Source organism: Drosophila innubila, chromosome X (assembly GCF_004354385.1).
Source record: "Drosophila innubila isolate TH190305 chromosome X, UK_Dinn_1.0, whole genome shotgun sequence".
NCBI classification, from domain to species: domain Eukaryota; kingdom Metazoa; phylum Arthropoda; class Insecta; order Diptera; family Drosophilidae; genus Drosophila; species Drosophila innubila.
The window spans coordinates 30,037,699-30,056,404 of NC_047626.1; the positions used below are offsets into that span (position 1 = coordinate 30,037,699).

At 37.4% G+C, this 18,706-nt stretch overlaps 1 protein-coding gene across 1 annotated transcript in view; it reads right to left on the reverse strand.

Moving 5' to 3' along the window:
- LOC117792389 (netrin-B) overlaps nt 1-18,706 on the reverse strand; it is a 78,624-nt gene continuing 59,918 nt past the window's right edge. Inside the window, exons 2-7 of the mRNA XM_034632523.1 lie at nt 5,090-5,278; nt 4,348-4,497; nt 4,174-4,287; nt 2,774-2,839; nt 2,472-2,703; nt 1-832 (exon numbers count right to left, since the gene is read on the reverse strand). Of these exons, the coding sequence (XP_034488414.1) occupies nt 691-832; nt 2,472-2,703; nt 2,774-2,839; nt 4,174-4,287; nt 4,348-4,497; nt 5,090-5,278 (893 nt within the window). The 3' untranslated portion in view covers nt 1-690. The remainder of the gene's footprint in view (nt 833-2,471; nt 2,704-2,773; nt 2,840-4,173; nt 4,288-4,347; nt 4,498-5,089; nt 5,279-18,706) is intronic.

Consider the following 18,706-nt stretch of genomic DNA (forward strand, 5'->3'; position numbering starts at 1 on the left):
TTGAATACATCTACTGCTGGTTATGCAATGTGAAAGCTTTGCTGCCTGTTGGTTTCTGACTACACTTAACATATGTGTTGACTGTGCCTGTTTGTCTACCCATAACCGATAACCCATATCCATATCCATGTCCATTACCCCTTACCACTTACCCCCGTCTATGCCCCTGTCACACCGACTGAGGCACGTCTCCTGCTCATCTGCTGTTCGTCTGGACACGCGACATGCAACTGCAACAACAGCAACAGCAAATATTCAACATTAACTCTTTTCGCACTTGTTTTTTTTTTCTTCATATTTATAACCGTTTTTTATGGCCCGCATAGCTGTTGTGGACACACACACACTCACACTCACACACACGCACATGCTGAAGTGTAATTAGCATTTGGCGTGTTGTTCAGTTTAAGTTTGAAGTTTATAGTGAAGACTAGAATGCTTAACTAACAGATATCGAAAATATGTAGAATGCATAAATAATTTATTTGTGGGGTGGGAGGGGGCGGTTGGACAGACTCCGCTATAGTGTCTAGTGTATAGTGTATATGTGTGTATGTATGTGATTAATTAAGGCAAGATGCCGAAAAAGGTCAGAAACTTGAGTAAACTGTACAATTTATACAAAAACCGATACCTAGCCAAGTGTATGAAATTGAAATCCGCTCTGACATATTCCGTTTCCGGTTCGATTCAACTACATTTACGAGCGCGCCGCTGGAAGCGTTTCATGCGCAGCGACCACTCGTCCTTCCACTCCAACACAACGGAACTGGGTCCAATGGCCAGATAGCCCGGCGCTGCCTCCGAGTCGCGTCCAAGTATGAGATAAGATCTGCAAATGAAAATAGAATGAGTAAATATATATATGCCTATTTCCAGTGAAAGATCCAACGCGATCCAGTTCTGATGCAAAAGTTTGTTAATTACTTAAAAAGTTAATATATATTCCCTTATGCATACATGAATTCTCCTTAGAATGATATAAATTAAGGCTATTAACCTGGAAAACAAAGTCACATTACTTCTAAATGTATGAATTAAGAACTGGGAGCGTAATTATTACAATTTTCAAAATAAAAAATATTAAATAAAAGTTGTTTGTCTATTTTTATAAAAAAAATTAAAAGCAAACTCTTAATATTTCAATTTTTATTATAAAAATATGAAAATACATTTATTTTTTAAATTGATTATGGTTATACTATATGTGTCCATTAATGACTTTTTTGATATTATATGAAAAGTATTGAGCCACACTTAGTAAATGTTTTTAGATTTTACACATTACTTCTAAATATATGAATTAAGAACTGGGAGCGTAATTATTAAAATTTTCAAAATAAAAAATATTAAAAAAAAGTTGTTTGTTGATATTTATAAAAAAAAATTAAAAGCAAACTCTTTATGTTTCAATTTTTATTATAAAAATATGAAAATACATTTATTTTTTAAATTGATTATGGTTATACTATATGTGTCCATTAATGACTTTTTTTGATATTATATGAAAGGTATTGAGCCACACTTAGTAAATGTTTTTAGATTTTAAAAATAAGCCACTTGGTACAAAAGATGTTTAATTTAAATTATTATTTTAAAACTTATTTTTAATATTAATTTTTTTTATTTTTACAATAAAATTTAAAATAAGAGTTATTTTTTTATTTTTGTAATAATAATATCTTTTATTTGCGAGTATTTCAGGAAATTAGGTGGCAAAAATCTGTAACTTTTTAACCCGGTGCGATATCGGTCTAAAATGTGAAATATATATTCTTAACACTTCAAAAAAAATTTGGACAAAAAAAGGCGTGGTATGGAAAAAGGGCGTAAATTAACGTTCAAACGCTAAATTTCATGTTTTTCAACATTTAAAATGCGATAAAAATTTTTATAAAAATTAAAAAAATAAAACTTTTAGTTTTTATTTTTAAGAAAATTATAAAATTGTTAAAAAATATCCAAAAATGATAGGTTTATAGGACAAAAAAAATTTTAATGATTTTTTTTTTATCAACCTACTTTTGAACATAAGTCAGCTGAAAGAAAAGTCTATTACCAAACCTCTCACCTCGATTTAAAGATATACTGATCAAAAGTTGCACTTAAAACTTCCCTTGTTCAGAAATTTTTCGAAAATTACCCCAACTTTGAAATTTTCCACACGCCACGAAAATTGTACCAAAAATATAAAACTTTCTTTTAACATTACTAGAACCAATTCTCAATCGAGCCACGTTCAAATTTTTGCTAAACGAAACCACTCAAAATTTATTTTTGCCACGTACTTTCCTGAAATACGCCATAGCATATGTTTGCCTATATCTTCTTAGCGAATAGGTCGATTGCTTTCATTTTATTTTTACTAATTATTATACTCTTTTCATAATTTGAATACATTTCTTCGGTTTGTCACATTTTGTGTTATGATTGTCCCTATATGGGATATTGTTCTGATGGAGTATACTCACTTGTTCAGCTTGATCTTGGGGCACTGACACTCAATGCTCTTGCGCGGCACCAGCAGCATCATATTGCCACGGCCCAGCAGTGAGCTTGTGGTGCCCGACATGGGATTGCGCTTAAATATGGTTTGGATGTTGATCTCATATTTGTAGATCTCGTTCTGTCGCTCAATCGAGAACTTTTCTGTGCTGATGTCCTGAGAGGCACGATCGTGGCCAATTACCTTTGCCAGCAGAGCTGTGTAAGAGTAGACGTCGAAAATGCGCTCAGCTATGATATAAGTATAAGGTATAATAAGCATACGCACCGTAGTCCTCCATGCAGAACTTATTCAAGTTTAGCTTCTTGGGACTGGCCTTGCACTTGCCGCAATCTAGGTAAAAGAAAACAATTATACAATAAATTTGTTGAACGCGATGCTCTTTAGTTGCAACTCGCTACCCGTTGCATACTACTCGTTAGTTTCAAGTCTGTGACGAGCAATATACAATTTAATATATAAAATATATAAATATTAAAATTATAGTTATAAGTAAAAACTGTTCGGCAATCGGCACTGCGCATAAAAGCTATATTTGGGTAAAAGGAATATCGCATTTTTTGCGCATTGTGCCGAACGACGAACCATTTTTATTTATAATTATAATTATAATATTTATATATTTTTCTGTCGGATTTGGGTGATCGAAGTATCAATCGACGCGTATTTTTGATAAAAAATTTTAAAAATAAAAAATTTTACCAGTAAACCGCAACGGCCCTATCAGCTGCAATCATTTAAATTTTTCCCCTCCCACTTACACCCCCTTATCACATGAACCAGATGAGTTGACAGAAGTTTTAATAAGCAATTTGTTAGTTAGGACTTAACCTTTCGATCGGTATATAACTCGATCTGATCGGACAATCGCAGCAAATTTTCCAAATTAGCTGTATATATTACTAGTCGCCTTTCGCACCCTTCGTACTGCTTTCGTCACTAGCGCGAACTTTCGTCCACAGTGATTGTTTTGTATTGTATATTGAATTGCACATTGTAGCATTTTACTCGTTCGCTTCAACTCGCTCCTTGTTGTATTTAACCCGTTATGTACAACTCATTATTCGTTGTATTCATTAATTGAAAATCGCTACCCATTAGTTGAAATTCGCTACTCAGTGCATGTTACTCGTTAGTTTGTTGCTGCAGTTTAGGTAGAAGAGAACAAATATACAATGAATTTGTTGAACATGATGCTCATTAGTTGCAACACGCTACTCGTTGCATACTACTCGTTAGTTTTGACCCGTTATTTACAGCTCACTATTCGTTGCAAGTCGCTACTCGTTAGTTTCAATTTACTTACTGTTGCATTTTACTCGTTAGTAATTCGGCTATTGTTGAATTGAACTCATTGGCTTTTACTCGCAATTTATTGTATTCTACCCGTTATTTACATCTCGCTAGTCGTTACATTCAACTCACTACTCGTTAGTTTGTGCTCGCTATTTATTTTTCTTTCATGCTTTTATTAGTTGCAACTCGCAACTCGTTAGTTTCAATTTGATAATTTTTGCATGTTACTCGTTACTTTCAACTCTGCTGATTGATGTATGTACAATGTAACTGGTTAACTAGAATGTGCTCCTTTTTAGTTACAAATTAAAACTCGTTACAGCATGTTACTAGTTAATTATTGCTTGTTACTTGCTGATTTTAATACTTACACTTTTTCATTTCCTCAGCCTGTGAGCCACCGCCATCCTTGTAATCGCCAGCACCTCCTCCGCCGCCGCCGCCAGCGCTTTCTGCCTGGATCATATTCGCATTGGTGGGCACTTCTGTTAATTGCAATGGGAATGGATGAGTTCGACCCCTGTGGGTATGAGGAGAACACTTACTTATACAGGGTGCCACATGTGAGCGCGTCTGTTGATAGCCGCGTGCACAACGATTGCAGGTCAGCCCGGTGACGCCCTCTTTACAAGGACACTGACCACTCAAATGATTGCACGTCTTGCCTGTGGAGCCCACGGGATGACAATCGCAGCCTGTTCGCCACGAGAGAGAGAGAGAAAGGAAGAGATAGGAGGGTTGGGGGGAGAAAAGAGATGAAAGAGTACTCATTAGAGACATCTGTCCACTTGACAGTTAACTAGGCAGCTGATTGATGACTGCTCAGCGCCTTGGGACTAGTAGGGACAGTACACTGTTAAAAAAAGGTTCTAAAATCATTGAGAACATGCATTTCTTAAAGTCAGAAAACACATCTAGGTTTCAAGAACATTTCAATAAAGACCAAGTTCTTATTAATAAGATCAAAATTCTTATGTTTTCATGAATAAATGTGCTTAAATACTCAAGACAACAAATAATACAAAAAAATTGTCGGTCTTAAATTCAAAATATTTTCACTTTTGTTGTATTTTGATATATATATATACATATATATAAATATATATACATTTCGTTCTGGCTTGGTATCTTTAAAAATTTTCTTTAAATATTTTTTTTCCTGCAAGAGTGGGAGTCGAGCCCGCGCTTGTTTGTTCTTAGTACTATTACAGTTAAGAACAAAATATGTTGGATGAATGTTCTTAATTTCAGAGGTTGGTATTTTTTCAGTGTGGGAACTTCACTTACGTTTGCACACTTTGCGATGATTGGGCGGCTTGGTGGCATCCCGATAGTATCCCTCCCGGCAATAGTGACAGTAGCGTCCGGTCGTATCATGTTGACAGTTATAGCATACCCCGCCGGACACACGACCCGAAAGCTTGTACAATTCCAGATTAAAGCGGCAGCGACGAGCATGTCCATTGCACTGGCACACTGAAATGACAGAAGATAATTCGGCAATGAGTTAAGAGGTAAAGGAGTTTGTGTTGATCTTATGCCATAATATGAATTCACTTGAATGGATACGAGTTGTCTTATTAATTGCTTAAGCTAGATAGATTTAAGCTCGATTCCGACGGAGCCCTTTTGGTCTTTGTTCCTTCTGCTTTCCCCCCTCTGGATATGCCAAACACCGTAGAAAGCTAATCACTTAATGGCAGCCGTTTCTCGCCTTGTACATTTCATAAATAATTAATAATCATAAATATTTTTACGTGCTCTTTTTTTTGGACAGCTTGAGTGTCCATCGCCCACCCTTTCCCCTGGCGATGATTGATTGTTGGATGGTGTGGTTGATTGATTGATGAAACTTCCTACCTACAATGGGTAACTCAGGAGCACCTGCCTCCTTCCATCTGCCTTTTGCTTGAACGTTTATTGATTTTTTGACCAGCTGTTCGGGGTCCTACTGCAAATATGGTTTTGAGTACGAGTACAAGTACGAGTACGAGTATGAGTATTATTACGCGTACGGTATTCGTGTCTAGCGGATAGCACCCTTAACGTCAGTTTAATTAGTTGGCCAATATCATAAAATAATTTTAGCAACTAATTGGCAGCACTTGACTGCAATTTATGTTCACAGCGTATTCTCTGAAGTTGTCAGTTGCCCCCGGTGGCAAAGCATTAAGCGTGATTTATACAACGCAACTCATATATAGACAGACGGACAGACAGACAGACAGACAGACAGACAGACAGACAATCAGACAGCCAGACGGTTGGAAATACTCGTATCTATAGCTTGTTCCGTATGCTCGTATGTATAAGGCCCGATACCCACGCAGAGCAACTTCGACTTACACACGCATGAGCGCCTGCTTTGTGAGGAGAACAGTGAAACAAGCTGTGGGAGCCGGGAACGGAGACGGTTGCCCAATGTTTCCCAATCCCTTGCCTGGCTGTGGCTCTTGCTCAGGATCTGGCTCTCTGTCTCTCTACACGGCTACATGGCTGGTGCGACTATTGTGATGGCTGTTGCTTCATATTTTTCATATCTTATGTCTGCATCATCGACGACGACGACAACGACGACGACGACGATGAGCCTGACAACAATGGAGACGCGTCCGGTGTGAGAGGAAAGAGCTGGGATTGGCGGGAGTCGGTCTGGAAGGGAGTACAACGCGGGCGGCCGTTCGCTTATTTGCCAAATAACAACAATGGCCAACGACAATGACCAAATGCGGCTGGGCAGCCGTTGCTAGCGATGCCCGGGATACTTATCGACAATTGTGGAACGGAACATGTGGCCAACTCTTATGCACCAGTCATTCCTCAACGATGGTTGCCTGCGCCTGTCCCTTCTTTTGATTCGGTCTTAACCACTTGCCCCTCATCTACGAGGGTGCTATTGGTATTCGCATCATTGTCATCGTCATCGTTTCTCGTTGTGTTCGTTGCACAAATTTAAAATGAATTTTATATCTACTTGACACTCTGTGCGTCTTGGCTGCACAGTGGTGCAATGTTGTTATATTTATTATATTTTTTTTTTATCGCATGATGATCATTTAGTTATACTCTTATTATCCAAAATTGCAATCAATTACAAATTAAGGGACCCTTGTTAAGATTCGTTTTGATAAAAGTTGATATGTTTTTATGAAGATATGTAAGCATTGCAGATATATATGTAGACTGTCCAGCACTTGGTAATCTTGGTTATTGCCATTGACACGCATTGTAAATGACTTGATGTTGCGGCCTCGTTATGGCCCAGTGAAGCTGCTGTGGCTGTTGCGGTTACCTCATAAATAGACATGGCCAACTGATGAGTTGAGCAGATGGATGATGCAGCTAGTAGTCGCCACTAAATGTGTGAGGGGAGACAACATAAATTCCATTGGCAGACAATTGGAAAAACTGAAACAGTCTAAATCCAAATGAGTAAAACATGTGACGCTCTCGATGATTAGCTAAAGTAGCCCATAAATTGTTTTTGGGGTTGGGTCACCGCTCTGTTGATGTGTGGGATTAACTGAAGCATGTCGGCCTATATAGTCTACAGACTACAGACTACAGACTACAGTTTACAGTCAATATAGCGTCTGAGAGGCGTGTAGTATGTGGTTTTCTTTTTTTTTTTCAATTCAACGCGACGCACTCAATCAGCTTAATTGGAAACAATAAAACGCATTTTAACGCGAAATTTTCTTTACAGCTCATTTGATTTTTAACGCGCCGGCTCACAACAAAAACACACCACCACAAATAACAGCAACAACATGTAGAAGAAGAACAGTTTTGAAACAGCTTTAAATGCCTCTCAACACATTGCCCCATTACTCATCTACTCATGTAGCCATCTACTCATCGACTTTCTTGCACTTATGTATGGCAGCCAAAAGTTATTGCGAACTGGCTGAGAGTTGAGCGAAAAGTTCGCCAGATCATTGGCAAAAGATTTTGCATTTCGCATTTTGCATTTCCCATTGCCATTTCCCCCAATTCTTGACTTTTTGCCTGCCCCTGTCTCTATTGCCTTGCATCTGGCATCTGGCAGGCAATTTTTGATATATGACTTTCGTGGTGAAAACAAACAAATTTGCAGGCGGGCGAGAAAGAAAAGTTCATAATTTTGCAGCCTTTTTAATTAAATGCCAAAACAGCCAAAGCAAAGTGCGAGTGGAAAACACATGTAAGCAAAAGTATGAAAGAAAACAACAGGAAAAACATGTGAAATTCATTTGGCACCATGCGAATTGGAGTGTGAGTGTGAGTGCGAGTGTGAATGCGAGTGTGAGTGCGAGTGGCATAGACCCATAGACTCATAGACCGTGGGATAGCATCGACAGATAAGCCGGGACAGGGACAGGCACCGGAATCGGGACCGGGGACGGAGACGGAGCCGGGGCCATTCAAGAGTTATGCGGCCGTTTGTTGTAAACGGCACCAAAATTATGGGCGAAAAAGCCAAACAGGCATCGGAAGAGGCTGGCCACCATCTCTATAAACTGGCTACAAAATTTCTACACTTTTTATTTAGTTTTTTCATGTACTCGTATATGCAGAAAGAGAAAAGAAGGCGGCACAGACTCAGTCCAATGCTGGAGTTTCGGCCAGAGTAAAACGAAAGCTTCAGAGGGGTATGGGGAGGGGGGAAGGCCGGGAATTTAATAAGATATGTTCGAATTGCGAGTGGGCTAAAAGGGGCGCCAAGCCTTAAATGCTAATAATGCTGTTAACCTATTTAGAATTAAAGCTATACAGAATCCTAATGCGGAATCTTCTTAGAACTCTAAACACATATGAGGCGTGTCAGCAACATAATTTTTAATCTTTCTTTTTTTTTTTTTCTTTTACAATCATGCCGTAATTTTCATCGACTCACACGCACACACATTTCTTGGAAACAAGTTTGCCATATCACCCAATTTTCCTTTCTCCAAGGGGGAAAATGAAGAATTTTCGCATTCTAACATACTATTACAGATTCCTGTTCAGAAATTTCACTTTACAGTCGCACTTCATTGCCAAAAGTTGCCTTTGGCTTGCTTCTTCTTACTTCTGACTGTCATTTTTATTATTATTATTATTATTACTTTTTATGTACACGAATTCTTATTTTCTTCAAGAACAAATTGCGTGGTTTGTGTATTTTAGAATTTTATGTGATTTGAATTTTCAATGATACTCAATTCCAGAAAGGGGCCAGATTGAGAGAAAAGCCAAATCAAGTGAATTTCGTATAGCCAAAAATGGGGAAAAAAAAAATCAAGTGATGCGTGAAGCGCGTCGGCATCCCATCCCATCCCATTCCAACCCATCTCATCGCGTCCCATTCCATTTCATCTCATCATTTTCCCTGATAAATATTCAGCTCAAACGTTGACGGTGACAACATCGACGATTGGCGATGCCTCTAGACTCTAGAGTCTAGAGTCAGCCAGAGGCTCACGTCCACAAGCACACACACACACACACACACACACCATCGATATGTCTTTGGCCAATGATTTCGAATGTGTTGCGACGCATAATTTTATTTATTTTTCAATTTTGCTGCCCACTTTTGACACTGACTCTCTTCCCCTCCTGGTCTGTCTACGGCCTTAAGCACTTTGCTTGCTTATGAGCTAAGGCTGTTATCATAGACCCCCCCACCCCACAATAGCATACCTCACCTCACATAATCACACACCATTTCAACACAAGCACACACTGAAAAGATTCTAAAATAAGTTCACAACTTGGTGTCCCCTTTGGCTTCTCTTCCACTCATTGCTTGCATACGTGTATTCTTGGTGGCCGCTTCAGTTTTTGGCTTGCCAAAATATTTGTCGGTCGAGTGGTATCTAATATTTTTAGACCCTGTACTTTTAAAAAGACGTAGATCTGTTAAATTTGTCGAAAGGGAATTGTATGTAAGACGCAAAAGTAAGCATTTCCTTCACGATGATGTATCGGCATCAACAGCCAAATCGATAAACACTAAGAACACCTCACAGACCACAAAATTTGATTACAAAACTTTTAGGGTGTAACTTCAGATCACGTCCTCTTCCTCTTTTTTAAGCTAGAGCCTTGAGTCCGGTTCTGTCCTCACAATTTTATAACGATCGAATAATAAAATCACAAGGTATTAAAGAAACAATCGTAGGAGCCGTCAGGTCATAGGTTAAACACACCAATAAATTTTAGGGCCAGTCATAGTCGGGTTCACTAGACTGTAGCCTTACGTACTGTGTAGTTATATTTAGCTTCGAGTGCAACTCTCACAATAAAATATCTTTACATACAGCCAGGCTACAGTAAACACTCAAGTGAATCGACACGATAGTCACGCCTATTCTGCACAAGTCATACCATTTAAACCAATGAAATTTACAAATATTTTCATAGAAATCTACTCAGCAAATCAGTTTTGTTGCCCCCAATTTTGGAACTAATCGAGCAGTATGAATATATTATATTTAAAATGTCACAAAAACGACACAATATCAAATTAAAATTCTTAGGGAAGATTTTGACATTTGATGTAATTTATTAAAGGCCTCACTGTACGATGCAAAAAAATGCTGTATGCTTTCACAGCTTTGATTTTTGAGCATTAATTTCTTTTGTTGGGTGTAGTTAAAGCAGTTGATTTTATACTTGCTGTTGTTCTCGTTTGGACCATACAAATACATATAATTTGCGTGGTGCTGTTACCACAATCGACACCCCCGCAAAATATGATGACGACTTTGACGCCAACACGCAAATTTGGCAAACAAATTACCCAAAACGCATTCAGCCAAATTGCAAGCAAATCGAAGCCAAATCGGAACTGAACTGAGTTGAATTGAGTTGAGTGGAGCTGGGCCCATGTGGTTGGCAGTGATGTTCGGCGTAGACCACGCGATTGCTGACGTGTCGACAATGTTAAAATATCGACATCGATACCATTATAACTATAGCCTAACTTGGTTTGCAACAGAAATCGTTCTGGCAGGCCTTATCTTCATATAAAAGAAAAGTTCCCTAAAAGCAAGAAGAAGAATTTTTCAATTCGCTTGAGTACACGTTTTTATTAAATGCTTTCAAAATTTTTGAAATAAATTTGTTGGCTCAAAAACTATAATTTCTGCAAAAAAAAAAAAAATAAATAAATAAATAAATAAAAAGTGAGAAATGAGGAACTATTCCACTGTGTGCCGTGATACAATTGTCGACACCACAATGTCGACAAATAAAAATGACGTGTCGCGGCAAATCCAACACTGATGATTGGTCGGTGGTTGCACTCTATAGATGGAGAGCTGTAGAGCTGCATAGATAGCAGTCGACATGCCTGGGCGTTGATAATTGAATTGAAAAGTTTTTCGCCGCACTTTTGGCATGCCAATTGATGGGACAACGACAACTCGAATACCGTTAAGCAACCCAACAGTTAAGGCGGCATAATTTGTGGATTGTGCAACAACTGGACTGCAGACACGTCGAAAGGGAGAAAAAGAAAAAACTGGTAACTGGAAATTGGAAATTGGAAAGCGAAGAGAAATACAAAAATTGTGAAAATAATACTGGAAGAAATAAATCAGTTTTAAATCTTTAAGTTAATTATCAGAATTTCACAAAGAGCTTTGATAGTCAAAATATAATCATACACAAATGAAGCCTCAAAAAGAGTACAAAGAGTTCAATAAGTTTTTCTAAAGCGATGTTAATACAAGAATGACATTTTCAGATCAGCTTCGGACATAGAATACATGTATGATATTAAAATTAAAACTGATCTATATAATTATATGCGCATTTATATTATCCTACAAAACTATAAGACTGATTAAGAAGTACACCCAGATGAAAATCAAGATTTCCATACTAAAACAGGAGATATTCAAGTACAAGCGATCTCGAAAGCTGTCAAAGTTCGGAATTTCGAAAACTGCGTACAAAAATCTCATTTCAAGTTCGCTTGTCGCTAGTCAGAAATCTTAATATTAGATTTGACTGGGATACATTGGGTCGGTTTTGGGGTTTGTTCAAGTCTGTAAAAAATCAAACTAATTAAAGTACACAAAAATTTTGAAGTAATCCAGAAATATACTTGTTGTTAGCACAAAACACTGCGATATCTTTTTGCATTTTATCTAAAAACATGAACTAGTACGTATACTCATATTGAGCAAAATAACAAAATGTTCGTACAGAAGAACATGACTAGACCGGCACAACTTTTGATGCTGATCCACAATATAAATATATATAATATATATACAAATTTGAATTTCTTGGACAATAAACTTAACATAATTTCATCGTGGGATAAGACGGCGTTTTGGAAAATTCGACCTGTAAGTGCGTCAAAATGTGGGTCAAAGTTCGCGTCTATTTTGATTTACATAAAGCAGCGCTTAGTCAGCCAGCGGGCTTAGTACTTGGGTAGTGCAGAGGATGGTGTTGTAAACTCATGGTCACGGGGTCGAGGGTTCGAGCCGAGACCGAGAAAGATTTAATTTTTTTTTTAATTTAATTTTTTTTTTTAAATCTGTTTTTATTGTTATAAAATTTTAAATTTTGATTCAATATATATACCCCCTTATTAAAAAAATAAAATTTCATTTAATTAACATTTTTATACATTTTACGATATTTAACATTTTGGTCAAAATCGGGTTACTATATCATATAGCAGTCATAGGAACAATCGGAATCATATTAAGAAAAATGAGAGTGTTTCCAAAAGAGAGATGTAGTAAGAGAGAAAGAAAGTAGCGGTTAGCTCTTTCTAACGATCATAACTGTTAAAATGCTTCTGCAAAAACGAAAGCAAACACACAAACAAGTGTGAAGTGGAAAATGCAAATACAGTACACGCTCGAAAATGAAACACGTTGGTTTTCATATGTGAAATGAATGTTTGCGCTCTAATTTGCGAGTGTTCACTGTATTTCTCTTCAGCTGCATTTCTTAAAATCTAGTTTAAAGTTTTGGTGACTTTTGATCTTTTAAAATAAATCAAAAAATCGAAATAAAACAAAAACAGCAAATCTAATTATTTTTTTTAATTGTAATTGTGATATTGTGAGAGCAGCAAAGAATAAAATATGGTGGGCAAACAAGGAAAAGAAGAACTTTTACTAAAAGTGGAAAACACAAAAGGTATGTATGTGTAAATTTGTAATTTATAATTTGTATTTCATTTAAATGTTAAATTTTTTCTACAATAGATTAAAGTCATGCCCAATCTAATGATTCCCGATGGGGCCAAGAAGCAGCTAATAAACGTCCTGAGCAACGCTATATTCAATGCGGTAAATGTGAATGAAGTTCAGAGAAAAGGCTCTAATTCGATATCCCAAATTTTTTAACGGCCTCATTGGTAAGTTTATATTTTTACAAATAATTTAACACTTTATTTAAAAAAAAATATTTCAGAAAGCACTACATTCATGCCTGATGTTGATCAACTGAAGCAGCTGCGTTATACACTGTCACGTCGGAAGAATAGAATATGCAAGTCTCATTTGAATTAAGCAATCAAGAACGATAATACTAAAAATGTAAATAATAAAATTAAAAAAAAAAAAAAATAAATAAAAAATGAATTAAATGAAGAACTAAGTATGTTAAACTTCAATTCAATTTAATGAAAAATGTATTTTAGGCCTGCCTAAGGTATGCCACATTTCTGAAAATACAGGTCTGCCACAGATCTGAAATTGCAGGTCTGAGTCAGGCCTGAGAGGGAAGCCAAGGAGCAGCGATGGTCATGCCGTCCTAGGACATGCCTGTGTTAAATTGCTCCGAAAGCCCGCTTTCATGCCTGCAGCAGGTCTGAACAGAACTGAAGGGATTATACGTTTATTTTATTCTTACATACAAACACGTTATTATAATCGGATTTCAGAATCAATAATTTGGTGTGGTGCCCGTGTTACAAAATATTTTATAGATAAAAATAGAGTGTACGAAATATCAGGTTGTCCTAATTAACAAGTGTCAAAATTTTTGAATTAGAACAGTAATTTATATTTGCGTAAAAGAAGTTTATTCAAGAAAAATATAAGAAGTGAACCTCTTTATCACTTTTCAACTTCGCGAGCGAAGCGAGCCGTGGTTTGGAGATCGAAGCAAGCAGGGGGCGGAGCCCCGTAGTGCTTTATAAGTTTGTTAAGCTTCCTACTTCTTGGTTCATACATACATTGAAATGAAAACATTTTAGCCTTATACATTACAAGCCACGGGTATAAATATGCCATTTTTTATTACAATAATTCTTGTACTTCGGAAAAATATTTATATTTACATTAATCTGTATTTATGTAAATGTTTATTCATACTTCTTATTTACAGGGTATACGAGCGTGGCACACTGGAACTTAAAGGCCGAAAAGTGTGGCAATAATCTTTTTAGTTTGGCGGCAGCATTTGAGAAAAGAATTCATAAAGGTAGAGCATATCAAGCATAGTGCGTCAACAAATGTTCAAATTAAAGAATAAATAAAACAAGTGGGAAAGGCTATAGTCGAGTACCGACCATAGGATACCCGTTACTAAATTCCATATATATATAAAAAACTTTAAAGAAATTACTAATTAACAAAATCTACTGCATAGTTTTAGGTGATTGTATTGAAATAAAACCTTTATTAATAACTTTGGTTAGCTATTACTCCCGTTCTAATTGTCCGATCTTGTTGCGGTTAAGTTAGATTAGTTTAGATTAAAATAGATAATATTAAAAGATAAAATTATTAACCATAAAAACTGAATTATCTTAAAAACTGTGGGTGTGGTGGTTTTTCACGAATTGTGGGGGCGGAAAGGGCTTTAATTTGAAACAAACTTGATCTGCGTGGGGTCCATAGAAATCTGCGTGTTAAATTTGGTTACTCTATCTCTTTTAGCGTGTCAAAAAATTTTAAATAAACTTGACCTGCTCCAACGCATTTGGAGTCTGTGGGTGAAAGCTTGGTATCTCTATCTCTTATAGTCTCTGAGATCTAGGCGCTCAGACGGACAGACACACATGGCTATATTTACTCGGCTGTTGATGCTGATCAAGAATATATATACTTTATAGGGTCGGAGATGCCTCCTTCTCCCTGTTACGTACATTCCAACGAACATAATATACCCTTTTACTTATTTTTTAAGTAACGGGTATAGAAATTATAAATAGAGAAAAGGTCCCACTGTACGTCGTTTGAATTAAGTTTTCTCGTTTTGTTAAAGTCTCGTACATTAGGATTGCCTTTTTGCCAATGTCGCATTTTCATTAGACATAAATTCTGCGATTTGGCTAAATGCGCTCCATGGACTTGGCTGGGTAATTTGTGGCATGCCAGCAAGATGTGAAGCGGACAGAGGGAAGGACGTGTGAGGCGAGTGAGCATGCAAAAAACTGCATTGGCATTAAATTACACTCTCAGATGGAGGCTCTAGACGGGCAATAAAAGACAGCGAAACGAAGAAAGGAAAGGCCCAGACAAGGCGACGCTCCGACTGCGACAAGCTCATATTGCTTTATTGCCCCCCACCCCCCCTCTATACACTAACTCTGTCTCTATCGCTCCCTCTTTACCTCTCTTTCTTTCGTTTTTACAGACTGGCTATGAGTTTTTAATGGCACATTTTGTAAGTAAATTGCATTAATTTTACGTCTAAGGCGCGCACGCTTCCCAAAAGTGAGAAAAATAGAGAAATGAAGTTGGGCGAGGAAAGATGGGAAGTAAATGGGGAACGGGGGTTACAGCTATGGGTTGAGGGGTGGGGTGGGTTGAGAAAGAGAAGAAATTGCATATCATATGACATACGACCAAGTGGCAGCCAACGGCCAATGGCGTTGTCAATGTGCCACTGATGATTGAACGATTTATGAGCTGTAGCCACTGCAACTGCAACCGCATTCACGAGGGAAGACGATGGCGGTCGGAGGCGGGTAACCGGTTCGTAGCCAAGTTTCGATTTGTTGGCTCATATCAATGCAATTAAAAACAGATGCACCATCATCGCAGACACTGACACAAACACAGACACAGACACAGACAGTTGCCAGAGTTGGCAGTCGTAGGCAATAGAATCGATTTCAAAACCAGAGAAAAGGTTACTGCAATCAGGCCAAGGTACTTAAAGACAGGCGAGAGACAAGGGAGAAATCTCTGACATACATAGTTCACAAGATCATTAATTAATGCATGTAAGTATTTCAATTTGTGAGTTAGAGATCATCTCTCTCGACTTGAATTATCTAAAAACCTTTCAAACAAACCATAAAAATTTTAAACTGAAAGAAGGGTAATCTTAAATAATTCGAAAATTAAATACTCTTACACTTTTTAACACCATGTTTTGTAAATTTAATGCTATATTTTACGTACAATGAATTTTCCATACTTTAAAAAGCTTAGCCGGAAACCGTAAAGAAAAATTCAAGAAATATTTACAATAAATAAATACTTTTAATAGTGTTTTGTGTCTGTGAGTGAATTTCTAATACTCTTGTGATGGTTTTGTCTTTGACTGACATTTATTCAAACAAACATAGAGAGACACATACACATACAAAGAGGGTTGTAAGCACATACTGCAGACTCAGCTAACAGTAAATAAAGAAAAGATTTCTATATTTCGTGGAACGATTTTGCGTATTGCAAAAAATGCAGAACCAAGTGCTTCAAATGCAAAACTAAAAGCTCTTAGTGAGTGCGAGTGTATGTGTGTGTTTGTGTGTGTGTGTGTGTGTGTGTGTGTGTGTGTGTGTGTGTGTGTGTGTGTGTGTGTGTGTGTTTGGCAAACAAAAGCCGTTGAAAAACATAGAAAATCCCTTTGGAAAATAAAGTGCAGAGCAAAGGACGCACACAGAGAGAAATACATATACAGAAACACGAATCCCCAGATACATTTAACACTTGCCATTTGCTGCAGATACATACATATACATATGTATAAAACTGCGAATCTGCATAACTGCAACACTGACAAAGGCACAAAGGAACAGAGAATTGTTATGGGCTACATTCACGGGTGTTATACGAATCGTAACTATTTATACAATATGCACCTAAACAGTTCAGTTTAGTTTCAGCTCTTTGCAGTAGGGGGATCTTTCTTTAAATGCGAATTGTATTTCGGAGTGAGGCAGCTGCTTTGCATTGTCGCGCAACTGCAGTTTTAACCCAGAAACATAAATATTGCATTTTATTGCTAAAGCCAGAAATGCCAAGCAACCACACATACACCCACACACACACACACGCACATACACACCAGAGAACTGCAACGGGTAAGAGATGTTCGATCAGGCTCAAACGCTGACTCGTATCCGTTGTGATTTTTTTACTTTGGTTGAGCGATCAGAGCGGATCGTTCGAACTGAGCGTTTGATTCGAACGGTCAGCTCGAATCAAATCGTCCGCGATCATGCTGATCGTTTGTGAGCATTCGTTTCGATCGGGTCACGTTCGAGTAGCAATTATCGAAATTATTTTTGAGCGTTTGTGAGCGTTCGAGTCACGAGTCATGATCGAAATTGCTGGCTTATTTGATGATATATGGAAACGACTCAATATCCCAACCCCATCCAATAGATTCGCTATTGATGTATGCTAAGAAATAAGTCAGAGATGCTATGAACAGAAAATACGGTCCAATTATGGCAAGAAAAAACTTGGTTGAATATTATAATCTCCATGTGCCACGCTTTTATTGGATCTCTAGACTCCAGATGTGTCAAAATGATCCAGAAAATTGGTGGACATCCTTCCTATTAAATCTATGCACCTAAGTGTATACCCATAAATTGTTAAAACTGATGTAGGAATCGGTAATCCATTAACATCTATCTTTGTTCTTATTTTTTCGCACAGCTGAATTTCGACCTAACACATCAAAGTTGATATTACAATAGACACGAACATAACAGGATATGCATTCTTTTTGGATATAAATAGCTTAATATATGTTCTATTATAGTAGTATTAAGACTTTTTATAAAAATGTCTGCATGTTGGTCCAGACGGCATCGGAGTGCCTGGGCACAGGGTATTCTACTCTGATCCGGTGGTAGGTGCTTAAAGTCTTTTGGCATTTCCGAAAAATTGTTACCACTGGCGAGCCTTTTCATAAAAAGATGATACTTTGGCCAAAACTAGTGGTGGTATTGGCAAATATCCAAAAAAAATATTAATAAAGCTGTCACTTTTTCATACTTTTTATGTAATCCTTGGCAGCATTAAAAAAAAGCGGAAAAAAGCCAAATACATTTTTAAAAAAAGCCAGAATTCCCGCTTGCCGAAATTCACAAAGTTTTCCCGCTGTTGGCCTTCAAAAACAGTCAGATTTGACAAGAAATGAAACGGTTTTGGCAGCACTGCTCACAAACGATCACGATCCAATCCGATCGTTTCGCTCTGGTGCTCGATCATACTCGAACATACCCGTTGCAGCTCTCTGACAGTCACACACATATGTGACAGACCTGAGCTTTGACTGCATCCTTTGCTAAGGCTGAGGCTGAAATTGCATATCTAATAGCACTATGCAATTCATACGTATTAACTGGGGGCAACTTAAAAACTGCTCAGCTGATACTCATAGATCATCAGTTGAAATGCGTTACGTATGCGCCACGTGTGACATGCCTCGTGAACCAGACACGCACGAGAACACGAAATGTATTTAACTTTATTTAGTTGGAGTTACTTAAAAAAGCTTTTAAAAGTAACAACACACACACAACAAAAAAAAAATAAAAGAATCAAAAAAGCAGAAAACATGTAAAACGCAAACACAAACAGCAAACAGAAAAGCGGCATAAAAAGGAAAATCACAAAACAGAAAACTGCGTGCCCGAGTGAAAGCAAAACTTTCATTTAGCCAATTCCATCCACACACACACACACACAAAAACGCTGTCCTTGAGTTTGGTAT